Source organism: Salmo salar, chromosome 22 (assembly GCF_965601325.2).
Source record: "Salmo salar chromosome 22, fSalSal1, whole genome shotgun sequence".
In the NCBI taxonomy this organism is placed as follows: Eukaryota; Metazoa; Chordata; class Actinopteri; order Salmoniformes; family Salmonidae; genus Salmo; species Salmo salar.
Window position 1 is genome coordinate 59,705,926 of NC_138312.1, and position 27,451 is coordinate 59,733,376.

The following is a 27,451-nucleotide window of genomic DNA, read 5'->3' on the forward strand; positions in this document are numbered from 1 at the left end:
TAATGACCATCGTTATGTTTGGAGGAAAAAGGGGGAGGCTTGCAAGCTGAAGAACACCATCCCAACCGTGAAGCACGGGGGTGGCAGCATCATGTTGTGGGGGTGCTTTTCTGCAGGGAGGGACTTCACAAAATAGATGGCATCATGAGGTTGGAAAATGATGTGGTTATATTGAAGCAACATCTCAAGACATCAGTCAGGAAGTTAAAGCTTGGTCGCAAATGGGTCTTCCAAATGGACAATGACCCCAAGCATACTTCCAAAGTTGTGGCTCAATGGCTTAAGGAAAATAAAGTCAAGGTATTGGTGTGGCCATCACAAAGCCCTGACCTCAATCCTATAGAAAATTTGTAGGCAGAACTGAAAAAGCGTGTGCGAGCAAGGAGGCCTACAAACCTGACTCAGTTACACCAGCTCTGTCAGGAGGAATGGGCCAAAATTCACCCAATTTATTGTGGGAAGCTTGTGGAAGGCCACCCAAAATGTTTGACCCAAGTTAAACAATTTAAAGGCAATGCTACCAAATACTAATTGAGTGTATGTAAACTTCTGACCCACTGGGAATGTGATGAAAGAAATAAAAGCTGAAATACATCATTCTCTCTATTATTATTCTGACATTTCACATTCTTAAAATAAAGTGGTGATCCTAACTGACCTAAGACAGGGAATTTGTTCTAGGATAACATTTCAGGAATTGTGAAAAACTGAGTTTAAATGTATTTGGCTAAGGTGTATGTAAACTTCCAACTTCAACTGAACCGCTGAATGACTTGGGACTTTAGTAACACTGTTGTGATGTCATGGTGTAGTGGTGGTCACTGATTGGCTATTCCTCTGTCTGCAGGTCTCCAGTCATCCAATAAGAGCTCTAGTTTTCCAGTGAGGATGAACAGTTCAGCCCCCATAGTGAACCAGAACCAATCAACACAGCCACTGCAGCTGCAGCCTGCCATGCTCACACAGGTCTGTCTGTCTGTCTGTCTGTCTGTCTGTCTGTCTGTCTGTCTGTCTGTCTGTCTGTCTGTCTGTCTGTCTGTCTGTCTGTCTGTCTGTCTGTCTATCTGTCTGTCTGTCTGTCTGTCTGTCTGTCTGTCTGTGTCTCTGTGTGTGTGTGTGTGTGTGTGTGTGTGTGTGTGTGTGTGTGTGTGTGTGTGTGTGTGTGTGTGTGTGTGTGTGTGTGTGTGTGTGTGTGTGTGTGTGTGTGTGTGTGTGTGTGTGTGTATGTATGTGTGTGTGTGTGTGTGTGCACGTGCGTGCGTGCGTGCGTTTGGTTTGAGAACTCCAAGTCCTGTAGCTCAGAAGATTCTAGAACATATTCCGGGTTGAAAGGTTGTTTGAGTTGGGCTCATATCTCCTCTTCTCCCCATCCATGGACCAACGTCACGACCTTGACAGTTTTATCGTCCGACCCACATCCTATCTAACCTCGATCAGAAACACCTGCTTCCACAGGTCTAAAAGAGTGTTCACCAACCCGACAAAAACAGTCTCTGCCAACTTATTTAACCCTCCACCCTTTCCTGACCCATCCCCCCTCCCCTCCACCTCCCAGGGCTCCTGCACACCCCTGATTGTAGCCACCCTCCACCCCCACCCCCCCACGGTAGCGGGCGTAGCCCCCCAGTACTCTGTTCCCCTGGGGCTGGGCTGTGATGCTGGCCACCCCACTCTGCTGGAGCACACTGCCACCATGCTGGTAAAACACACACACCTCCACGTTCTTCCTCCTCCTCGCTCACCCAGTTCAATCCTCTTCTCATTCACTCCCTTTCAATAATGTTCCGTCTCTACTCTGATTATCCCTGTGTGTTACCTCTGTCTCTGTCTCTACTCTGATTATCTCTGTCTCTTACCTCTTTCTCTGTCTCTACTCCTATTATCCCTGTGTGTTACCTCTTTCTCTGTCTCTACTCTGATTATCCCTGTGTTACCTCTGTCTCTGTCTCTACTCTGATTATCCCTGTGTTACCTCTTTCTCTGTCTCTTACCTCTTTCTCTGTCTCTACTCTGATTATCTCTGTCTCTTACCTCTTTCTCTGTCTCTACTCTGATTATCCCTGTGTGTTACCTCTGTCTCTGTCTCTACTCTGATTATCTCTGTCTCTTACCTCTTTCTCTGTCTCCACTCTGATTATCCCTGTCTCTTACCTCTTTCTCTGTCTCTACTCTGATTATCCCTGTGTGTTACCTCTGTCTCTGTCTCTACTCTGATTATCTCTGTCTCTTACCTCTTTCTCTGTCTCCACTCTGATTATCCCTGTCTCTTACCTCTTTCTCTGTCTCCACTCTGATTATCCCTGTCTCTTACCTCTTTCTCTGTCTCTACTCTGAATATCCCTGTCTCTTACCTCTTTCTCTGTCTCCACTCTGATTATCCCTGTCTCTTACCTCTTTCTCTGTCTCTACTCTGAATATCCCTGTCTCTTACCTCTTTCTCTGTCTCCACTCTGATTATCCCTGTCTCTTACCTCTTTCTCTGTCTCCACTCTGATTATCCCTGTCTCTTACCTCTTTCTCTGTTTCTACTCTGATTATCCCTGTCTCTTACCTCTTTCTCTGTCTCTTACCTCTTTCTCTGTCTTTACTCTGATTATCCCTGTGTCTTACCTCTTTCTCTGTCTCTTACCTCTGTCTCTGTCTCTACTCTGATTATCCCTGTCTCTTACCTCTTTCTCTGTCTCTACTCTGATTATCCCTGTGTGTTACCTCTGTCTCTGTCTCTACTCTGATTATCCCTGTCTCTTACCTCTTTCTCTGTCTCCACTCTGATTATCCCTGTGTCTTACCTCTTTCTCTGTCTCTTACCTCTTTCTCTGTCTTTACTCTGATTATCCCTGTGTCTTACCTCTTTCTCTGTCTCTACTCTGATTATCTCTGTCTCTTACCTCTTTCTCTGTCTCTACTCTGATTATCCCTGTCTCTTACCTCTTTCTCTACTCTGATTATCCCTGTGTCTTACCTCTTTCTCTGTCTCTTACCTCTTTCTCTGTCTTTACTCTGATTATCCCTGTGTCTTACCTCTTTCTCTCTCTGTCCCCGTTTCCTTTTTCTCAGTCTGTCATTTCCTCTCTCTTGCAGTGCGGTGGCGCCTACACACACCCTCTTCCCCTCCTTTCTGTAGTTCTACTGTTCTGAGGACATGGAGGAGTGATGCCTGACTTCACTTTACTTGAAGCTTCCTGTCGTTGCTTGAGACACCAGCTAAGACACATCTTTCCTTAACCGCTCGATCCATTCTTCTCCTTTCCTTTCAGCTCAACGGTATTGGCACCACGATGAGAAGGTTCTAGTTAGTGTTTCCCTCCGTCCTTCCTTTCTTGTTGGATGTAGTTGTCCAGTTTATCAGGTCCCAGACTCCCATGACATCGGTGATGTGGAGAGCTAGTCAGCAGCCATATAGCTCCGTCTCTCTCTGTCTCTATTATGTCTCTCTCTCTCTCTCTGTCTCTATGTCTCTCTATCTCTCTCTCTGTCTCTCTCTCACTCTCTCTCTCTGTCTCCGTCTCTCTCTCTCTCTCTCTCTCTCTCTCTCTCTCTCTCTCTCTCTCTCTCTCTCTCTGTCTCTCTCTCTATCTGTGTCTCTTTCTCTCTCTGTCTCTCTCTCACTCTCTCTTTCTCTCTCTCTCTCTGTCTCTCTCACTCTCTCTCTCTGTCTCTCTCTGTCTCTCTTTCTCGGTCTCCATCTCTCTCTCTCTGTCTCTCTCTCTCTGTCTCTGTCCATCTCTCTCCATTTCCTTCTCTCTCTTCCCATCTTGTTTTCTCGCTCTCTCTCTCGCTCTGTCTCTCTCGCTCTCTCTCTCCTCTCTCTCTCTCTCTCGTCTCTCTGTCTCTCTGTCTCTCTCTCTGTCTCTCTCTCTCTGTCTCTGTCTGTCTCTCTCCATTTCCTTCTCTCTCTTCCCGTCTTGCTTTCTCTCTCTCTCTCTCTCTCTCTCTCTCTCTCTCTCTCTCTCTCTCTCTCTGTCTTTCTCGCTCTCTGTCTCTCTCTCTCTGTCTCTGTCTGTCTCTCTCCATTTCCCTCCCTCTCTTCCATCTTGCTTTCTCTGTCTCTCTCTGTCTCTCTCTCTGTCTCTGTCCATCTCTCTCCATTTCCCTCCCTCTCTTCCATCTTGCTTTCTCTGTCTCTCTCTCTGTCTCTGTCCGTCTCTCTCCATTTCCCTCTCTCTCTTCCCATCTTGCTTTCTCTGTCTCTCTCTTTCTCTCTCTCTCTCTCTCTCTCTCTCTGTCTCTCTCTCAGTCTCTCTCTGTCTCTCTCAATTCAATTCAATTTGCTTTATTGGCATGACGTAACAATGGACATATTGCCAAAGCTTACTTTGGATATTTACAATATGAAAATAATAAGAATCAAAATTGTCAACGGGACAACAGTAACAACAATAACCAAGGGTCAAAATAACCATACATTGAACAATAACAATAAGCATACAGTAGAGGACATGTGCAGGTTGATTGGTCTGTCAGAAACGGTCCCTCATCTTATGGCAGGCAGCAATGTAGTGCGCTGCCAACCCACAGCTCTCTGCGTCCTCCCCCAACAGGACGGGTAGCCTATCCTCATCAGAGAGGTCTTTGAAACCTTGATTAAGGGTTTCATATTTGGGGAAATGACACTCTCTAATTGTTTATATTTTTGACAGTTTGTCAGGAAATGCAGCTCCGTCTCAGGTTCTGCTGTTGTGCAGTGGCTGCACAGCCTTTCCTCTACAGGGAGCCAGGTGTTCCTGTGTCTACCCTTCTCAATGGCAAGGCTGTGCTCACTGAGCCTGTACTTTGTCAAGGTTTTTCTAAGGTTTTGATCAGTAACCATGGTCAAATATTTAGCCACGGTGTACTGTCGATTTAGGGCCAGATAGCACTGCATTTTGCTTGTGCTTGTGTTTCCCAATAAGCAATGTAGTTTTGTTTTGACTCTGTTGTAATTTGGTTTATTCTGATTGATTGGATGTTCTGGTGCTGAGGCTTCAGTGTTTTAGTAGAACAGGTTTGTGAACTCAGCCCCAGGACCAGCTGGATGAGGGTCCTGAGGCTTCAGTGTTTTAGTAGAACAGGTTTGTGAACTCAGCCCCAGGACCAGCTGGATGAGGGCTCTTTTCTTTGCTCAGCTCTTGGCATTGCAGGGCTTGGTAATGATATGTATTTTAGATGTTTCCAAAACTGAATTGCTCTTTTTTGAGTTTTTATTATTAGTGGATATTGTCCTAATTCTGCCCTGCATCCATTGTTTGTAGTTTTGGACATGTAGGAGAATCTTACAGAACTCTGCATGCAGGGTTTCAATGGGGTGTTTGTCCCATTTGATGAAATCTTGTTTTGCAAGTGGACCCCACCCCTCGCTGCCATAAAGTGCAATTGGTTCAATGACATATTCAATTAGTTTTAGCCAAATTTAGCCAAAGGTATTTCAATTTGAATTTGCTTTTTAATGGCGTAGAATGCCCTGCGTGCTTTCTCTCTCAGTTCATTCACTGCCTCATTAAGGTGTCCAGTTGAGCTTATTTTTAATCCTAAGTAATTGTAGTGTGTGCAGTACTCTATATATTTTGTACCAATTGAGAACTTTGGTCTAATTCCCTGAGATCTGGATCTTCTCTGGAAAAAGTTTTATTTTTGTCTTTTTGGGGTTTACTGCCAGGGCCCAGGTCTGGCAGTACTGCTCTAGCAGGTCCAGGCTCTGCTGTAGGCCATGTGCTGTGGGTGACAGCAGGCATAGGTCATCTGCGAACAGTAGGCATTTAACCTCTGAATTGTGGAGACAAACACCAGGGGCTGAGGATATTTCTAGAATAGTGGCCAATTCATTGATGTAAATATTGAAGAGTGCAGGGCTCAGATTGCAACCCTGGCGACGGCCCTGCCCCTGGTTAAAGAATTCTGTTCTTTTATTTCCAATTTTAATGCTGCACGTATTGCCAGTATACATTGATTTAATTATGTCATATGTTTTACCCCCTACACCACTTTCAATAACTTTGTAGAACAGTCCTGCATGCCAAATAGAATCAAATGCTTTTTGGAAGTCGATAAATCATGCTTATCTCTCTCTCTGTCTCTTTTCCTCATCAGTAACTAACTCACATCTAAGTTTTATTAGTCGTATGCACAGGATAGGCATGGTATGCATCGTCCAACCAAATGCTTACATACAGATTCCTTCTGGACGATGCAACAATTATAATAATAAAGATAAGAATACTAACAAAGTTAATGTCTCAGAAGAATAGAATAAACATATGATCATCAGTATGATACAGGAAGGCACAGTTTATAGTCCAATATTTACACATGTTTTTGGGAAGGGGGGATTGGTGTTTAAATTGTGCAGTATTTAGCAATCATAAGAGTCTGGTATTGGAATTTATTATTAATTATTAATTTATTATCCTGGGGTTTATTAAGGATCCTCATTAGTTCCTGCCAAGGCAGCAGGTACTCTTCCTGGGGTTTATTATGGATCCCAATTAGTTCCTGCCAAGGCAGCAGCTACTCTTCCTGGGGTTTGTTATTGATCCCCATTAGTTCCTGCCAAGGCAGCAGCTACTCTTCCTGGGGTTTATTATGGATCCCCATTAGTTCCTGCCAAGGCAGCGGCTACTCTTCCTGGGGTTTATTATGGATCCTCATTAGTTCCTGCCAAGGCAGCAGGTACTCTTCCTGGGGTTTATTATGGATCCCCATTAGTTCCTGCCAAGGCAGCAGCTACTCTTCCTGGGGTTTATTATGGATCCCCATTAGTTCCTGCCAAGGCAGCGGCTACTCTTCCTGGGGTTTATTATGGATCCCCATTAGTTCCTGCCAAGGCAGCAGCTACTCTTCCTGGGGTTTATTAAGGATCCTCATTAGTTCCTGCCAAGGCAGCAGGTACTCTTCCTGGGGTTTATTATGGATCCCCATTAGTTCCTGCCAAGGCAGCAGCTACTCTTCCTGGGGTTTATTATGGATCCCCATTAGTTCCTGCCAAGGCAGCAGCTACTCTTCCTGGGGTTTATTATGGATCCCCATTAGTTCCTGCCAAAGCAGCAGCTACTCTTCCTGGGGTTTATTATGGATCCCCATTAGTTCCTGCCAAAGCAGCAGCTACTCTTCCTGGGGTCCATAAACATTAAGGTAGTTATATATAATTTAAAATATTACATTTCATAACCCTTTTCACAACACATTGTGTGTTCCCTCAGACCACTACTCTACAACCACATATCTACAATACAACATCCATATGTGTATAGAATGCGTGTCTTATGTGCGTGTGTGTCTCTTCATAGTCCCCACTGTGCCATAAGGTGTATTTTTTATCTGTTTTATGAATCTGATTCTACTGCTTGTATCAGTTACTTGATGTGGAATAGAGTTCCATGTAGTCATGGCTCTATGTAGTACTGTGCACCTCCCATAGTCTGTTCTGGACTTGGGGACTGTGAAGAGACCTTTGGTGGCATGTATTGTGGGGTATGCATGGTGTCTGAGCTGTGTGCTAGTAGTTTAAACAGACAGCTTGGTGCATTCAACATGTCAATACTTCTCACAAATACAAGTAGTGATGAAGTCAACCTCTCCTCTACTTTGAGCCATGAGAGATTGAGATGCATATTATTAATGTTAGCTCTCCTGCCTTGTTGATAGTGTTGTTAAGAAGGCTGAGCAGCGCTTTAGTATCCAGCTTCTTCACCTGCTGGATCGTCTGAGACCAGCCACCTGGACAACTGATGAAACTGTGGGTTTGCACAACTGAAAAATGTCTCCACAAACTGTCGGAAACGTCTCAGGGAAGCTCATCTGCGTGCTTGTCCTCCTCACCAGGGTCGGCGTCGTAACTGACTTCAGTGGGAAAATGCTCACCATCGATGCCCCACTGGCACGCTGGAGAAAAGTGCTCTTCACGGATGAATCCCGGTTTAAACTGTACCGGGCAGATGGCAGAAACCGTGTATGGCATCGTGTGGGTGAGCGGTTTGTTGATGTCAACGTTGTGAAAAGAGTGCCCCATGGTGGAGGTGGGGTTATTGGTATGGGAAGGCATATTCTACGGACAACGAACACAATTGCAGTTTATCTATTGCAATTTGAATGCACAGAGATACCGTGATGAGATCCTGAGGCCCATTATCGTGCCATTCATCCACCACCATCACCTCATGTTTCAGCATGATAATGCACAGCCCCACGTCGCAAGGATCTGTACACAATTCCTGGAAGCCGAAAATGTCCCAGTTCTTCCATGGCCTGCGTAGTCACCAGACATGTCCTCCCATTGAGCATGTTTGGGATGCTCTGGGTCTACGTGTACAACAGCGTGTTGCAGTTCCCACCGATATCCAGCAACTTGGCACAGCCATTGAAGAGGAGTGGGACCAACATTCCACAGGCCACAATCAACAGCCTGGTCAACTCTATTGACTGATTCCCTTATAATGAACTGTAACTCAGTAAAATCTTTGAAAATGTGGCATGTTGCGTTTTATATTTTTGTTCGGTGTATTTTACCCAAGAAAGCATCCAGCTAGCTATCTCTATTGGATTTTATGTTTTCTGCTGTGCGTAATGTGCAGTAGCCTATATATATTTTTGTAAATATTTTTTATTTATTTAACCTTTATTTAACTAAGCAAGTGAGTTAAGAACAAATTCTTATTTACAATGACGGCCTACATATATTATATACGTCTTAGATAACGGCATAATTGTTTGGTCTTTTTTGGTCTTGGATCTCCTTTAAATGTTGTTATTGTAGAGATCATAAAATCAGGCTAGAATTTTCAATCAAAGCTCTAATCAAATCCAGATATAGGCCAATTTATATGCTTTTCAATGGCGCTTCCAGTTTTGGCGGGAAATACTGGGTTACCTGGGAGAAAAGTGATTTATTCTCGGGATGAAACATTTGTAAAATATTCATCCCTATTCCTGACATTGATTACTAGCTCCAGGTTGACTCATTGGCTCTTCTGGACAATGACTTTCTGACCAGGGTTGGCACTGCTTTCATGTGATATTACAGATATACACTGGAATGAATGCTAACTGGTTTGTGTGTGTTTATGTGTGTGTGTGTGTGTGTGTGTGTGTTCTCTGTAGCAGGCTTGGCCCGCCGGCACTCAGCAGATCCTCATCCCGTCGTCATGGCAGCAGGTTCCTGGTGTGGCCATCCACGGCTCCTCCCACCAGACGGTTGTCGCGGAGTCTCCCGTAGAGACGCTCCTTCCGGACACAGCCCAGCACACAAACAGCTGGAGGTATGGTTATCACCATGGTTACATAGCTGTCTGTCAGAATAGACCTCTTAAAAAAAGAGAACAGAAGTCAGTCCACCAATAGGATTATTACCCAGATCATGTCAGGGTGTAACTATCCCAGATGGGTGGGGTTTGCGGTTTTGGGACTTTTCTATTGGTTGATTTAAGCCAGGCAAGCTCACAAGCACAGAAACAGTATTTGAACCCCAGGTCTGAAGAAAAGCAGGGGTACTCAGATGTGTGTGGTGTGTGTAGGGGGTCTCAGTACAGGGGAGTACTGCAGCAGAGTCAATCGACCTTTGACCCTAGCCGGGGTCAGGCCACCCAGAGGTCACAGCAGGAGAGGAGCGGCGCGGGGAAGAGGGCCAAGGGTCGCCGTGGCAACAACAGAAACACCAGGTACAAATGACTGGAAGAGAAAGGCTATGGATAGATCGTGGCACAACAACTAATTACAGTTATTAACTAGTTACAGTTATCAACTATATAGTAACAGTTATCAACTATATAGTTACAGTTATCAACTATAGAGTAACAGTTATTAATTAGTAACAGTTATCAACTATATAGTAACAGTCATCAACTAGTTACAGTTATCAACTAGTTACAGTTATCAACTAGTTACAGTTATCAACTATATAGTTACAGTTATCAACTAGTAACAGTTATCAACTAGTTACAGTTATCAACTAGTTACAGTTATCAACTATATAGTTACAGTTATCAACTAGTAACAGTTATCAACTATATAGTTACAGTTATCAACTAGTTACAGTTATCAACTAGTTACAGTTATCAACTATATAGTTACAGTTATCAACTATATAGTAACAGTTATCAAGTATATAGTAACAGTTATCAACTATATAGTTACAGTTATCAACTAGTTACAGTTATCAACTATATAGTAACAGTGATCAACTAGTAACAGTTATCAACTAGTTACAGTTATCAACTATAGAGTAACAGTTATCAACTATATAGTAACAGTTATTAATTAGTAACAGTTATCAACTATATAGTAACAGTTATCAACTAGTAACAGTTATTAATTAGTTACAGTTAGCAACTATATAGTTACAGTGATCAACTAGTAACAGTTATCAACTAGTTACAGTTATCAACTATAGAGTAACAGTTATCAACTATATAGTAACAGTTATTAATTAGTAACAGTTATCAACTATATAGTAACAGTTATCAACTAGTAACAGTTATCAACTATATAGTTACAGTTATCAACTATAGAGTAACAGTTATCAACTATATAGTAACAGTTATTAATTAGTAACAGTTATCAACTATATAGTTACAGTTATCAACTAGTTACAGTTATCAACTATATAGTAACAGTTATCAACTAGTTACAGTTATCAACTAGTTACAGTTATCAACTAGTTACAGTTATCAACTATATAGTTACAGTTATCAACTATATAGTTACAGTTATCAACTAGTTACAGTTATCAACTATATAGTTACAGTTATCAACTAGTTACAGTTATCAACTAGTTACAGTTATCAACTAGTTACAGTTATCAACTATATAGTAACAGTTATCAACTAGTTACAGTTATCAACTATATAGTTACAGTTATCAACTAGTTACAGTTATCAACTATATAGTTACAGTTATCAACTAGTTACAGTTATCAACTAGTTACAGTTATCAACTATATAGTAACAGTTATCAACTAGTAACAGTTATCAACTAGTTACAGTTATCAACTATATAGTAACAGTTATCAACTAGTAACAGTTATCAACTAGTTACAGTTATCAACTATATAGTTACAGTTATCAACTAGTTACAGTTATCAACTAGTTACAGTTATCAACTATATAGTAACAGTTATCAACTAGTTACAGTTATCAACTAGTTACAGTTATCAACTAGTAACAGTTATCAACTAGTTACAGTTATCAACTATATAGTAACAGTTATCAACTATATAGTAACAGTTATCAACTAGTAACAGTTATCAACTAGTAACAGTTATCAACTATATAGTAACAGTTATCAACTATATAGTTACAGTTATCAACTAGTAACAGTTATCAACTATATAGTAACAGTTATCAACTATAGAGTAACAGTTATCAACTAGTAACAGTTATCAAGTATATAGTAACAGTTATCAACTATATAGTTACAGTTATCAACTAGTAACAGTTATCAACTATATAGTAACAGTTATCAACTATAGAGTAACAGTTATCAACTAGTAACAGTTATCAAGTATATAGTAAGAGTTATCAACTAGTAACAGTTATCAAGTATATAGTAACAGTTATCAACTATATAGTTACAGTTATCAACTAGTAACAGTTATCAACTATATAGTAACAGTTATCAAGTATATAGTAACAGTTATCAAGTATATAGTAACAGTTATCAACTATATAGTAACAGTTATCAACTAGTAACAGTTATCAACTATATAGTAACAGTTATCAAGTATATAGTAACAGTTATCAACTATAGAGTAACAGTTATCAACTAGTAACAGTTATCAAGTATATAGTTAGTTATTAATTAGTAACAGTTATCAACTATGTAGTTAGTTATTAATTAGTAACAGTTATCAACTAGTTACAGGTATCAACTATATAGTTACAGTTATCAACTAGTTACAGTTATCAACTATATAGTAACAGTTATCAACTAGTTACAGTTATCAACTATATAGTAACAGTTATCAACTATATAGTAACAGTTATCAACTATATAGTTAGTTATTAACTAGTAACTGTTATCAACTATATAGGTAGTTATTAATTAGTAACAGTTATCAACTAGTAACAGTTATCAACCAGTGTGTACCTAAGTACGTTTCTTATCCCTGCGTGTCTGTATCCAGGGGTGTGTCTGGTGTGTCGCTGCTCACCAACGCCATGCTGACTCCGCCCACCTGCAGTGTGGCAGCTCTCTCTCAGCCAATCATCATCTCAGACACGCCCAGCCCGGCGGTCAGCGTCATCACCATCCACAGCGACTCAGACGAGGAAGACGAGAGGAAGTTCCACCCCGCCAGGTGAGGTCAATTCCTGTGTCTGTTCTCCTTTCCAATCACAAACGACTGTTGGTTTTATGTGGACAGTCCCTTTATAGATGGTTTGCAGATGATAGCCTATCAAAACTATCATCTAGCCTAACTAATCTCCGTTGATATGCAACAATTTCACTGACTTACTTGAATTAAACCCTTTAACTCAGTGAGGAGCATAGGTCATCCACAAATGATGGTAAAACAATTATTAAAGTTTTCCTAAAACATATGAAAATCTGATCATCCTATCCACCACCATCTACCATTCTTTATTTCTGTTGTTGTTATGAATCTAATGTATGTACAGTACCAGTCAAAAGTTTGGACACACCTACTCATTCCAGGGTTTTTCTTTATTTTTACTATTTTGTACATTGTAAAATCAAATCAAATTGTATTAGTCACATGCGCCGAATAAAACAGGTGTAGACCTTACAGAGAAAGGCTTACTTATTAGCCCTTAACCAACAATGCAGTTAAGAAAAAATACCCCCCAAAAATGTAAGTAACAAGTAATTAAAGAGCAGCAGTAAAATAACAATAGCAAGGCTATATACAGCGGGTACCGGTACAGAGTCAATGTGCGGGGCACCGGTTAGTCGAGGTAATTGAGGTAACGCGTCTGCCACACTGATCCTTAACACTGGGGCCCCTCAGGGGTGTGTACTTAGGCCCCTCCTGTATTCCCTGTTCACCCACGACTGCTTGGCCAAACACGACTCCGACACCATCATTAAGTTTGCTGACGACACAACAGTGGTAGGCCTGATCACCGACAGCGATGAGACGGCCTATAGGGAGGAGGTCATAGTGCCAGGACACCAACCTCTCCCTCAACGTGATCAAGACAAAAGGAGATGATCGTGGACTACAAGAAAAGGCGGGCCGAACAGGCCCTCATTAACATCGACGGGGCGGTAGTGGAGAGGGTTGAGAGTTTCAAGTTCCTTGGTGTCCACATCACCAACAAACTATCATGGTCCAAACATACCAACACAGTCGTGAAGAGGGCACGACAAAACCTTTTCCCTCACTGGAGACTGAAAAGATATGGCATGGGTCCCCAGATCCTCAAAAGGTTCTACAGCTGCATCATCGAGAGCATCCTGACATGTTGCATCACTGCCTGGTATGGCAACTGCTCGGCATCTGACCGTACGGTGCTACAGAGGGTAGTGCGTACGGCCCAGTACATCACTGGGGCCAAGCTTCCTGCCATCCAGGACCTATATAATAGGCGGTGTCAGAGGAAAGCCCATAAAATTGTCAGAGACTCCAGTCACCCAAGTTATAGACTGTTTTCTCTGCTACCGAACGGCAAGCGGTACCGGCGCACCAAGTCTAGGACCAAAAGGCTCCTCAACAGCTTCTACCCCAAAGCCATCCAGGCTGTATCACAACCGGCCGTGATTGGGAGTCCAATAGGGCGGCGCACAATTGGCCCAGCGTTGTCCGGGTTAGTCCTTCATTGTAAATAAGAATTTGTTCTTAACTGACTTGCCTAGTTAAATAAAGGTTAAATAAACATTTAAAAATATTATGACAAGAACAGCTCAAATAAGCAAAGAGAAATGACAGTCCATCAATACTTTAAGACATGAAGGTTATTCAATCCGTAACATTTCAAGAACTTTGAAAGTTTCTTCAAGTGCAATTGCAAAAATCATCAAGCGCAATGATGAAACTGGCTCTCATGAGGACCGCCACAGGAATGGAAGACCCAGAGTTACCTCTGCTGCAGAGGATAAGTTCATTAGAGTTAACAGCCTCAGAAATTGCAGCCCAAATAAATGCTTCACGGAGTTCAATTAACAGACACATCTCAACATCAACTGTTCAGAGGAGACTGCGTGAATCAGGCCTTCATGGACGAATTGCTGCAAAGAAACCACTACTAAAGGACACCAATAATAAGAAAAGACTTGCTTGGGCCGAAAAACACAAGCAATGGACATTAGACCGGTGGAAATCTGTCCTTTGGTCTGATGAGTCCAAATTTGAGATTTATGGTTCCAACCGCCATGTCTTTGTGAGACGCAGAGGAGGTGAACAGATGATCTCTGCGTGTGTGGTTCCCACCATGAAGCATGGAGGAGGAGGAGTGGGGGTGCTTTGCTGGTGGCACTGTCCGTGATGTATTTTGATTTCAAGGCACACTAAACCAGCATGGCTACCACAGCATTCTGCTGCGATACGCCATCCCATCTGGTTTGCGCTTAGTGGGACTATCATTTGTTTTTCAACAGGACAATGACTCAGCACACCTCCAGGCTGTGTAACAGCTATTTGACTAAGAAGGAGAGAGATGGAGTGCTGCATCAGATGACCTGGCCTCCACAAATCACCCGAACTCAACCCAGTTGAGATGGTTTGGGATGAGTTGGACCGCAGAGTGAAGGAAAAGCAGCCAACAAGTGCTCAGCATTTGTGGGAACTCCTTCAAGACTGTTGGAAAAGTATTCCAGGTGAAGTTGGTTGAGAGAATGCCAAGAGTGTGCAAAGCTGTCATCAAGGCAAAGAGTGGCTACTTTGAAGAATCTCAAATATAAAATATATTTTGATTTGTTTAAAACATTTTGGGTTACTACATGATTCCATATGTGTTATTTCATAGTTTCAATGTCTTCACTATTATTCTACAATGTAGAAAATAGTAAAATAAAGAAAAACCCTTGAATTAGTAGGTGTGTCCAAACTTTTGACTGGTACTGCATCTCTTAACTTCTTACGTCTAGACGTTCCGCTAGCGGAACACCGCTCCAATATCCAATGATAGGGCGTGGCGCGAAATACAAACTCCTCGAAAATCCGAAAACTTCGATTTTTCAAACATATGACTATTTTACACCATTTTAAAGACAAGACTCTCCTTTATCTAACCACACTGTTCGATTTCAAAAAGGCTTTACAACGAAAGCAAAACATTAAATAATCACACACCCATTTTTCAAGCTAGCATATAATGTCACAAAAACCAAAACCACAGCTAAATGCAGCACTAACCTTTGATGATCTTCATCAGATGACACTCCTAGGACATTATGTTAAACAATACATGCATGTTTTGTTCAATCAAGTTCATATTTATATCAAAAAACTGCTTTTTACATTAGCATGTGACGTTCAGAACTAGCATTCCCACCGACCACTTCCGGTGAATTTACTAAATTACTCACGATAAACGTTCACAAAAAAACATAACAATTATTTTAAGAATTATAGATACAGAACTCCTTTATGCAATCGCGGTGTCCGATTTTAAAATCGCTTTTCGGTGAAAGCACATTTTGCAATATTCTGAGTAGATAGCCCGGCCATCACAGGCTAGCTATTTTGACACCCACCAAGTTTGGTACTCACCAAACTCAGATTTACTATAAGAAAAATTGGATTACCTTTGCTGTTCTTCGTCAGAATGCACTCCCAGGACTTCTACTTCAACAACAAATGTTGGTTTGGTTCCAAATAATCCATAGTTATATCCAAATAGCGGCGTTTTGTTCGTGCGTTCAAGACACTATCCGAAGGGTAAGGAATGGTGACGCGCCCGCGCGTATCGTGACAAAGAATTTCTAAATATTCCATTACCGTACTTCGAAGCATGTCAAACGCTGTTTAAAATCAAATTTTATGCGATTTTTCTCGTAAAATAGCGATAATATTCCCGCCCGGGAGTCGTTGTTTTCGTTCAAAGACTAAAAATGTAAAATGGACTCTTCACGTGCATGCGCGCACCCGTCTCATTGTTCTCAGATCGATCACTATCCAAATGCGCTACTGTTTTTCAGCCATGGACTGCAAAGTCATCATTCAACGTTCTGGCGCCTTCTGAGAGCCTATGGGAGCCTTCGAAAGTGTCACGTTACAGCAGAGATCCTCTGTTTTCAATAAAGAGGCTAAAGAAGGCCAAGAAATGGTCAGAGAGGGCACTTCCTGTTTGGAATCTTCTCAGGTTTTGGCCTGCCATATGAGTTCTGTTATACTCACAGACACCATTCAAACAGTTTTAGAAACTTTAGGGTGTTTTCTATCCAAATCAAACAATTATATGCATAATTCTAGTTTCTGGGCAGGAGTAATAAACAGATTAAATCGGGTACGTTTTTTATCCGGCCGTGAAAATACTGCCCCCTATCCATAACAGGTTAATGTATGTTTCTAATGTATGAATCTCTGTGTTTGTCTGTTTAACAGCTGTGGTCCGGCTCAGAGAACTAACGTAATCAGCTGTTTGACGGTCCACGACTCTGACTCCTCCACGGCCAGCCCCCTCACCCCCCGCCTCATCGCCGGCTCCAGCACTCTGACACACCTCCGAGGAGGGGGGACGTCTGTGGGCAGGTCACTGGCCGTGGTGGCACCATCTGTCAAGACCCAGCCGACTGAGACGGGTGAGGTGGCTCACACTCGTCTAACACACGCATGCATGCAAACATGTCTAATACACTCTCAAACACACACACACACACCCACAGGACATATTAGTGTTACACGGTATACCGAAAGTTATGTACTTTTTTTGATACTAGATCATGAAAAATGTTTCGGTACTAGAATGTGTTGCTTTCGGTAGATGTTTCTCAGGGATCAAGTGCAACCTGCCTGATCCACTAACTCACTGCTAGCCTGCACTGGGAGTCTGGGCTGCATCATGTTAGCTTCACTAACTCACTGCTAGCCTGCACTGGGAGTCTGGGCTGCACCATGTTAGCTCCACTAACTCACTGCTAGCCTGTACTGGGAGTCTGGGCTGCACCATGTTAGCTCCACTAACTCACTGCTAGCCTGTACTGGGAGTCTGGGCTGCATCATGTTAGCTCCACTAACTCACTGCTAGCCTGCACTGGGAGTCTGGGCTGCATCATGTTAGCTTCACTAACTCACTGCTAGCCTGGGAGTCTGGGCTGCATCATGTTAGCTCCACTAACTCACTGCTAGCCTGTACTGGGAGTCTGGGCTGCATCATGTTAGCTCCACTAACTCACTGCTAGCCTGTACTGGGAGTCTGGGCTGCATCATGTTAGCTCCACTAACTCACTGCTAGCCTGGGAGTCTGGGCTGCATCATGTTAGCTCCACTAACTCACTGCTAGCCTGGGAGTCTGGGCTGCATCATGTTAGCTCCACTAACTCACTGCTAGCCTGGGAGTCTGGGCTGCATCATGTTAGCTCCACTAACTCACTGCTAGCCTGTACTGGGAGTCTGGGCTGCATCATGTTAGCTTCACTAACTCACTGCTAGCCTGCACTGGGAGTCTGGGCTGCACCATGTTAGCTCCACTAACTCACTGCTAGCCTGTACTGGGAGTCTGGGCTGCACCATGTTAGCTCCACTAACTCACTGCTAGCCTGTACTGGGAGTCTGGGCTGCATCATGTTAGCTTCACTAACTCACTGCTAGCCTGCACTGGGAGTCTGGGCTGCACCATGTTAGCTTCACTAACTCACTGCTAGCCTGTACTGGGAGTCTGGGCTGCATTATGTTAGCTCCACTAACTCACTGCTAGCCTGTACTGGGAGTCTGGGCTGCATCATGTTAGCTTCACTAACTCACTGCTAGCCTGGGAGTCTGGGCTGCATCATGTTAGCTCCACTAACTCACTGCTAGCCTGTACTGGGAGTCTGGGCTGCACCATGTTAGCTCCACTAACTCACTGCTAGCCTGTACTGGGAGTCTGGGCTGCATCATGTTAGCTCCACTAACTCACTGCTAGCCTGCACTGGGAGTCTGGGCTGCATCATGTTAGCTTCACTAACTCACTGCTAGCCTGGGAGTCTGGGCTGCATCATGTTAGCTCCACTAACTCACTGCTAGCCTGTACTGGGAGTCTGGGCTGCATCATGTTAGCTCCACTAACTCACTGCTAGCCTGTACTGGGAGTCTGGGCTGCATCATGTTAGCTCCACTAACTCACTGCTAGCCTGGGAGTCTGGGCTGCATCATGTTAGCTCCACTAACTCACTGCTAGCCTGGGAGTCTGGGCTGCATCATGTTAGCTCCACTAACTCACTGCTAGCCTGGGAGTCTGGGCTGCACCATGTTAGCTCCACTAACTCACTGCTAGCCTGTACTGGGAGTCTGGGCTGCATCATGTTAGCTTCACTAACTCACTGCTAGCCTGCACTGGGAGTCTGGGCTGCACCATGTTAGCTCCACTAACTCACTGCTAGCCTGTACTGGGAGTCTGGGCTGCACCATGTTAGCTCCACTAACTCACTGCTAGCCTGTACTGGGAGTCTGGGCTGCATCATGTTAGCTTCACTAACTCACTGCTAGCCTGCACTGGGAGTCTGGGCTGCACCATGTTAGCTCCACTAACTCACTGCTAGCCTGCACTGGGAGTCTGGGCTGCACCATGTTAGCTTCACTAACTCACTGCTAGCCTGTACTGGGAGTCTGGGCTGCATCATGTTAGCTCCACTAACTCACTGCTAGCCTGCACTGGGAGTCTGGGCTGCATCATGTTAGCTTCACTAACTCACTGCTAGCCTGGGAGTCTGGGCTGCATCATGTTAGCTCCACTAACTCACTGCTAGCCTGTACTGGGAGTCTGGGCTGCATCATGTTAGCTCCACTAACTCACTGCTAGCCTGGGAGTCTGGGCTGCATCATGTTAGCTCCACTAACTCACTGCTAGCCTGGGAGTCTGGGCTGCATCATGTTAGCTCCACTAACTCACTGCTAGCCTGTACTGGGAGTCTGGGCTGCATCATGTTAGCTTCACTAACTCACTGCTAGCCTGCACTGGGAGTCTGGGCTGCACCATGTTAGCTCCACTAACTCACTGCTAGCCTGTACTGGGAGTCTGGGCTGCATCATGTTAGCTCCACTAACTCACTGCTAGCCTGTACTGGGAGTCTGGGCTGCATCATGTTAGCTCCACTAACTCACTGCTAGCCTGGGAGTCTGGGCTGCATCATGTTAGCTCCACTAACTCACTGCTAGCCTGGGAGTCTGGGCTGCATCATGTTAGCTCCACTAACTCACTGCTAGCCTGGGAGTCTGGGCTGCACCATGTTAGCTCCACTAACTCACTGCTAGCCTGTACTGGGAGTCTGGGCTGCATCATGTTAGCTTCACTAACTCACTGCTAGCCTGGGAGTCTGGGCTGCACCATGTTAGCTTCACTAACTCACTGCTAGCCTGCACTGGGAGTCTGGGCTGCACCATGTTAGCTCCACTAACTCACTGCTAGCCTGTACTGGGAGTCTGGGCTGCACCATGTTAGCTCCACTAACTCACTGCTAGCCTGTACTGGGAGTCTGGGCTGCATCATGTTAGCTCCACTAACTCACTGCTAGCCTGTACTGGGAGTCTGGGCTGCATCATGTTAGCTCCACTAACTCACTGCTAGCCTGTACTGGGAGTCTGGGCTGCATCATGTTAGCTTCACTAACTCACTGCTAGCCTGCACTGGGAGTCTGGGCTGCACCATGTTAGCTCCACTAACTCACTGCTAGCCTGTACTGGGAGTCTGGGCTGCATCATGTTAGCTCCACTAACTCACTGCTAGCCTGTACTGGGAGTCTGGGCTGCATCATGTTAGCTCCACTAACTCACTGCTAGCCTGTACTGGGAGTCTGGGCTGCATCATGTTAGCTCCACTAACTCACTGCTAGCCTGTACTGGGAGTCTGGGCTGCATCATGTTAGCTCCACTAACTCACTGCTAGCCTGTACTGGGAGTCTGGGCTGCATCATGTTAGCTCCACTAACTCACTGCTAGCCTGGGAGTCTGGGCTGCATCATGTTAGCTCCACTAACTCACTGCTAGCCTGGGAGTCTGGGCTGCACCATGTTAGCTCCACTAACTCACTGCTAGCCTGTACTGGGAGTCTGGGCTGCATCATGTTAGCTTCACTAACTCACTGCTAGCCTGCACTGGGAGTCTGGGCTGCACCATGTTAGCTCCACTAACTCACTGCTAGCCTGTACTGGGAGTCTGGGCTGCACCATGTTAGCTCCACTAACTCACTGCTAGCCTGTACTGGGAGTCTGGGCTGCATCATGTTAGCTCCACTAACTCACTGCTAGCCTGTACTGGGAGTCTGGGCTGCACCATGTTAGCTCCACTAACTCACTGCTAGCCTGGGAGTCTGGGCTGCACCATGTTAGCTTCACTAACTCACTGCTAGCCTGCACTGGGAGTCTGGGCTGCATCATGTTAGCTCCACTAACTCACTGCTAGCCTGCACTGGGAGTCTGGGCTGCACCATGTTAGCTTCACTAACTCACTGCTAGCCTGCACTGGGAGTCTGGGCTGCACCATGTTAGCTTCACTAACTCACTGCTAGCCTGTACTGGGAGTCTGGGCTGCATCATGTTAGCTCCACTAACTCACTGCTAGCCTGCACTGGGAGTCTGGGCTGCACCATGTTAGCTTCACTAACTCACTGCTAGCCTGGGAGTCTGGGCTGCATCATGTTAGCTCCACTAACTCACTGCTAGCCTGTACTGGGAATCTGGGCTGCATCATGTTAGCTTCACTAACTCACTGCTAGCCTGTACTGGGAGTCTGGGCTGCATCATGTTAGCTCCACTAACTCACTGCTAGCCTGGGAGTCTGGGCTGCATCATGTTAGCTTCACTAACTCACTGCTAGCCTGTACTGGGAGTCTGGGCTGCATCATGTTAGCTTCACTAACTCACTGCTAGCCTGTACTGGGAGTCTGGGCTGCATCATGTTAGCTCCACTAACTCACTGCTAGCCTGCACTGGGAGTCTGGGCTGCATCATGTTAGCTTCACTAACTCACTGCTAGCCTGGGAGTCTGGGCTGCATCATGTTAGCTCCACTAACTCACTGCTAGCCTGTACTGGGAGTCTGGGCTGCATCATGTTAGCTCCACTAACTCACTGCTAGCCTGTACTGGGAGTCTGGGCTGCATCATGTTAGCTCCACTAACTCACTGCTAGCCTGTACTGGGAGTCTGGGCTGCATCATGTTAGCTCCACTAACTCACTGCTAGCCTGGGAGTCTGGGCTGCATCATGTTAGCTCCACTAACTCAAATGCCTTTTTTTGCCTTAGTATTGTTGGTATCGAGTATTGTGATACTAAACCTGGTTTCAGTATCAAAGTCAAAATTCTGGTATCTTGACAACACTAGGACATACCCACAGAGCTCTGTACAGTTTAGAATCACAAAAACAGTATACAGAAGCACAGAATTCTTTAAAACCAGTTTGAGTGTTTCATTGAAGGCTGTATTTCTAACCATGTCTCTCTGTCTCTTCCTGGTTGGTTTCCAGGGCAACTCCAGAGCTCATACATCAAGCCCAAGCGGGCCAATCGACAGCCCTGTAGTGGTGACAACAGCGACCGCCATAAGCTAGCCCCCAGCCAATCACATCCTCTCAACCTCAGCCAGGTGAGTCGGCCAGCCAATAGTATCCTCTCTTACTAGCAGGTGTGCCCCAGGCCACTGTGACATGTTACAGAACTTTCAGATAGAAATATATTGTGCAGAACAGTTGATTGTCTATTTTAATTTTTAAACAGTGATGTAAGATTTTTCCTTTGTTTATACAGTTTATTTTCATTGAGATATTTGGCAAAATACATGTTCTGATGCAGTCTGCCTGCCTCTCTTTCTCCAGGTACAGCCTGTAGTCTCATCCTCATCTCAGGACCGTTCCCACGGCAACCTGCGTCGCCAGGCAACATACCCCCCTAGTCCCGCTTCCCACTACACCTTTCAGGAAGCGCCCTCCCTAAGCTCCGCCCCCAGCCTCTACACCTTCCCCGCCTCCGCCGCGCTAGCCTCCGCCTCTCAGGCCATGGAACAGTTCCTGGGGCGTGGCCACCCCACCCCTTCCACCTACGCCCCTTCCACCGTCTCTTACGGAGCTTCGGGGTTGGCCCGGAGTGACGCAGGGACCAGGAAGGAGTCTTCGGTGGGGTCAGGAATGATCCATGGGGTGGGGCTTCCTGCAACCTATCAGCACCAGTTTACTGCTGGGCCTCCATACATTAGTGTGAGGCCCCGGGCTGAAGCCTACAGCGCATACCAGCTCAGCCCTCGACGGTTGGGACAGTATCCCTACTTATGATGAGACGTGGGGCACTTTCAGCAGCATGCAACGTTTTGGAACGTTCAGATAGAAAAATCCTATGTAGAACAAACATGTCTGTGAATTGCAGATCACATTAGAGCTGGGATGATAAACCAAAAAATTATCCGACACCGACTATACCGATCACTTAACGCAGGCATTTTGTTAATATCATTCATTACAATAAGTAGCCTGTACTAGAGAAATGTGAAGTTTTAAATGAAATAAGTTTGCTAATATGGGTGATTGTTAATGGAACAACTGATGGCTACAACCATCACACTAGTAGTAGTTTAAAGGCCCAGTGCTGCCGTTTTTATCTCAATATCAAGTCATTTCTGGGTAACAATTAAGTACCTTACTGTGATTGTTTTCAATTAAAATAAACAGAAAGCTAAATAGCAAAGAGCAATTTCTCAAGCAAGAGTTTTGCTAGGACTGTCTGGGAGTGGTCTGAGTGGGGAGGGGAAACTGAAAACTAGCTGTTATTGGCAGAGAGTTTTGGAACTCTTTCTTATTCGTCTATTAACTAATTCACCACCTGGTGATGTCACCAGACACGCCCAAAACTCCATCCCACCAAAACAGGCAGACATTTCAGGCGGTCTTTTCAAACAGTTTTTACACTTAAAGGGCATTATCATCTTTTTTTTTTTTTTTACAATTTCACAGTATTATTCCAACCACACAGGGGGGGGGGGAAACCCTTTTTAAACTACACTGGGCCTTTAAAGGATATTAAAACCATATGGTGGTGCAGATTGTTATATACTCTCCTTTCTATTTATCGTTATTAAATAAATTCAGGTCATTTATCCCAATATGGATTTTTTTTTTTTTGTCCTTATCGCCCAGCTCTAGATCTAGCTCTATTCATGACATTTTTTTTATCTGCAACGTTTGGACAACGTTTTGCAACTGAACGTGGCTATGGTAGAGCAGTATACCTACTGATGATGTCATGATACTGGGGCTAGAGGGGAGGGGGGGGCGATAATGTGTAGGACTATGGCCCTCACACACACACTCTGAAGGGGCAATAAGAACCCCCCCACTTCACCTTGTGGATGAATCAGGGAGGGCTATGGAAGGTGGTGGGGGGGTAACTATGAATTTTTGCACTACTGCATTTTATTTACTGTTAAGCAGTGGTTCACCTCAAACTGGTTTAACAGCTTTCTGTTAAGCAGTGGTTCACCTCAAACTGGTTTAACAGCTTTCTGTTAAGCAGTGGTTCACCTCAAACTGGTTTATTAACAGCTTTCTGTTAAGCAGTGGTTCACCTCAAACTGGTTTAACAGCTTTCTGTTAAGTAGTGGTTCACCTCAAACTGGTTTATTAACAGCTTTCTGTTAAGCAGTGGTTCACCTCAAACTGGTTTAACAGCTTCCTGTTAAGCAGTGGTTCACCTCAAACTGGTTTAACAGCTTCCTGTTAAGCAGTGGTTCACCTCAAACTGGTTTAACAGCTTTCTGTTAAGCAGTGGTTCACCTCAAACTGGTTTAACAGCTTTCTGTTAAGCAGTGGTTCACCTCAAACTGGTTTAACAGCTTCCTGTTAAGCAGTGGTTCACCTCAAACTGGTTTAACAGCTTTCTGACCTTTTGTAGTATTATTATTATTATTATTATGTGATATTGTACTGTTATTTTTCCCAGCAGAAAAAGTATAATTGTTTTGTTTTATCCCTGTTTTAATTGGATGTAGATTGAGGCGTTCTGGTTTTTTAATATCATATATATTATAAATTGTGTTTATTTAAAAGGCTTTGTGTTAAAGGACACTAGTCTCCTCTAGGGGTCCAGTCAGTGAGCTGAAAACACAGAATACTGGAGATACAAAACGTGTTTCTATACCATATGAAATGTAAGGATCAGGATGCATATGAAATGCACTTCCATATGAAATGTAGGAATATGACGTGAGCCTGTGTTCTACATGGCAGAAATGTACAGTATATAACAGCTATGCTGGTCTGTGAGCTATCTGTAGCGTTGCAGCCTCCTGAATAGGTCCTAGCTGTGTCTCCTTGCAATAGGAGAGCCCATTGTCTCACGTCAGATGGTGTCACTCCTACGCGACGCTCGTCCCTCAACCGAGTGCAGACGGCCGTCAGCGCTATCTGACGTCAGACAATGTAGGAGAGGCTAGAAAAGCGTAGCTAGAGAGACGGCACACCTAGCTAGGGAGATGCTACTGCTAGCTAATTAGCTAGCTAGCTAGATATGCTAGCTAATCTAAAGAAAACCTACAGGAGACCCTTGTAGCCTAACTCTAGCACAGCTAGCTAGAGAGATGCTAGCTTTTAGCTAACCCAAGGCCGGTCTAAAGGTGATTCAAGTATCTTTAGCATGGCAGGCTAGCTAGAGAGATGCTAGCTACTTGCTAATTTAAACAAAGCACTTAAGGTGATTCCGTTTTCGTCCTCATGCTAGCTAGCAGTAACCACATGCTGGCTAGCATGAGGGCGAAAACGTCTCAGCGGTGTGTCTTAATCTAAACAAAAGCCCTTTCCAACCATATAGCAGAGCGTATAAGGTTGGAATCTTCTAGCTTACCTAAAGGTGATTTGTGTGTCTTTAGCATGGCTGGCTAACTAGCTAGAGATGCTAGCTATATGCTAACCTAAATAACTTCTAACGGTAATCCTTGTGTCTTTAGCACCCTTATATAACCCAAACTAATCCAGTGACATCCATAATATGGTCCGATGATATTTGTATTATATTATTTTACATATAGCCTAACCCCTGTGTTTTTAGTTCTACATGTTCTAAGTTCTAAACTTCTCTATTGTGAGTTTAAATGATGTTTTGTCGTTAATGTGAGCTGTCACACAAGGCGGTCTTGTTGGTGGCTCATGCCCCACCGGATGGATGGTAAGACGTTTGAATGGAAGGAGAGGGAGACAGAAATGTATGGTTGTTTGGCACTGATGCGATGAATCATTTCATTTAAATCATGAGTATGTTGTACGTAGGCTGTTCTGTCACAGCCTGGTAATGATGTAGGGAGACAGTCACGCTCTAGTCTTCACACCGCCAGACCTGGTTTAAAATACTATTGCGACTTATTATTAATTCAATTGCAACAGGCACATTCAGTTGAGCACAGTTTAAAATATTTGAAATGATTTCAATTAGTAATTGAACCCAGGTTTTCACATGACAAACTGAGCGTTTTAATGTTTGTTTGGACTGTAATAATGAGGCTGAACGATGGAAAGTCACATCGCTCATCGATCAGCCAGGAAACTGCTTTACAACTTAAACTGACCTACTGAAAAACGATTTGGTTCATTTTGTCACCTGTGGTTTTAGATAGAAGTACATTATAACTCTCGGACGGAACTCTCCCGGTGTTCTATTGTGACGGAAGGTTCCTACTGCTGTTAAAGGGATCATTTTACCGGTTCTGCAGAGAACGTCAGAATATTTTCACCTGGGTGGAGTTGTTTATTGTTTTCAAAACACTCACTGGTCTTTTTCTTGATACTGTACTGTCTTGTCTTGTCATTATGTAGCACAATGCATTTAGTAATCAGGTTATTGGTGAGGATAATGTCAACATCAAATCAACCCAATCACTGTTTTCAAATAAATTACCCAGAAGTCCATGTGTCTTGTCTCTTGACTCTAAGCAACACTAATCATAGTTAACAGGCTTTGGTGTCAGACTAACATTCATTCAATAGTTAGCTAAACTTCTCATATTGATAGTGAACTCAAACATTTAGTTTAAACTGAAAGGAAATAGACCTATGTTTTACATACAGTATATAGTAATTTACTAGATTATTTATATTTGAATTAATTTTACACACAGGTCTTAATCCTGTCACAGTGTTTCCACTACAACTCAACGTGAACATGAAGCTCCAACCTGCCACAGCAGATCTCCTGTTACCAGCAAGACCTTGCCGTCAACCATATTCAATAGAAACCAAAATGGATGTAAATGGGGAGGGACTACCTCAACTTGTCCAATAAGAAACTCCAATAAAACGTTTTTGTTTTTTTCTACCGCTGTGCACTAGTGAGCACTACTCCTTCCTGTGTTGTATAATCAGTGCCACAGTCTCAGGATTTTATTCAATGAACAAGGCACTTCAGTCTTTCCACTAAGAATGAGAATTTGAACCAATGATGTATATAAACCCTGGATTGATGATGCTATGTATCGGCCATTAAGGGACTTTGAAGCCAGGAGCAGTCCTCCATAAGAATGAATGGAATTCTACAGTATTTCAATTAAATGTTTCAAGGATGAATTTAAGTATTTTGGTTGTTCTAGTGGGGACAGTTATACATTAAGGGGAAAACATAATACATTTTAAAAGTATGCATTAAGGTGTCTGTAAGTTAATACACGTGGCAAAAACGAATATAGATAATATATGCATGTCGGAATCTAATAGACAGACGCACACAAATTCCAAAAAAAATCAATAACTCCAAAAAGTTATTTTTGACAACCTGCTCAAACCCATGTTCCTACCGCACCCATATCTATTCCGTTTGTCTCAGTCCAACGTTCCCTCTCATCCTTTATACCTGGGGCGTTTCCAGCTCGTTTAACACTCTATGCCACATGGCCTCAAATTGTGTTATTTTATTTCTCGATGTGGGCCCACATTTTTTTTTGCAAAATTTCAATAATAATGCATTTGATTCATCCACTGTCTTAATGATTTCCAGTTTTTATGTAAACTTTTTTTCAAAATGATTGACTAGAAAAGTATGGTCCAACCCATTGGGAATCTCACCTCACCCTCATTTGCCATGCCTTGAAATATGCAGATAGAAATTTAAAGATTACTTTTAGTCCGTCTAACAGCCAACTTTCTAACTTTTGGACTTCATAGCATTCCCAGAAGGCATGAATTATTGAGTCATTGTTAGTTTTACACTTAAAACATGACTGGATTAATTAACATTTCCGTTAGTGGATTAAGTTTACAATTTCGTTAGTTACGTCCCAACACCTCCATCTTGTGCCAATATCAGTTATTTTTACGTTTTGGTACCAATAGTTCATATTTTTATCTAAGAGATTGTAAATTGGATAGGCACTCTTCAGTGTTTTGTATACCTTACCTATTATATTAGTATCCTTTTCT

General features: G+C 43.6%; 1 protein-coding gene across 3 annotated transcripts in view; it reads left to right on the top strand.

Annotated features, from left to right (window-relative positions):
* LOC106583767 (homeodomain-interacting protein kinase 1) overlaps positions 1-25,946 on the top strand; it is a 57,435-nt gene extending 31,489 nt beyond the window's left edge. Inside the window, exons 11-18 of one of the 3 annotated variants that reach the window (XM_014168326.3) lie at positions 848-966; positions 1,556-1,699; positions 9,073-9,230; positions 9,486-9,629; positions 12,092-12,265; positions 16,475-16,671; positions 21,530-21,648; positions 21,878-25,946. In XM_014168326.3, coding sequence (XP_014023801.1) covers positions 848-966; positions 1,556-1,699; positions 9,073-9,230; positions 9,486-9,629; positions 12,092-12,265; positions 16,475-16,671; positions 21,530-21,648; positions 21,878-22,330 — 1,508 coding nt within the window. In that variant the 3' untranslated portion in view covers positions 22,331-25,946. The remainder of the gene's footprint in view (positions 1-847; positions 967-1,555; positions 1,700-9,072; positions 9,231-9,485; positions 9,630-12,091; positions 12,266-16,474; positions 16,672-21,529; positions 21,649-21,877) is intronic. The other 2 variants (XM_014168328.3, XM_014168329.3) reach the window with 2 other exon arrangements.
* The last annotated feature ends 1,505 nt before the right edge of the window (positions 25,947-27,451 follow it).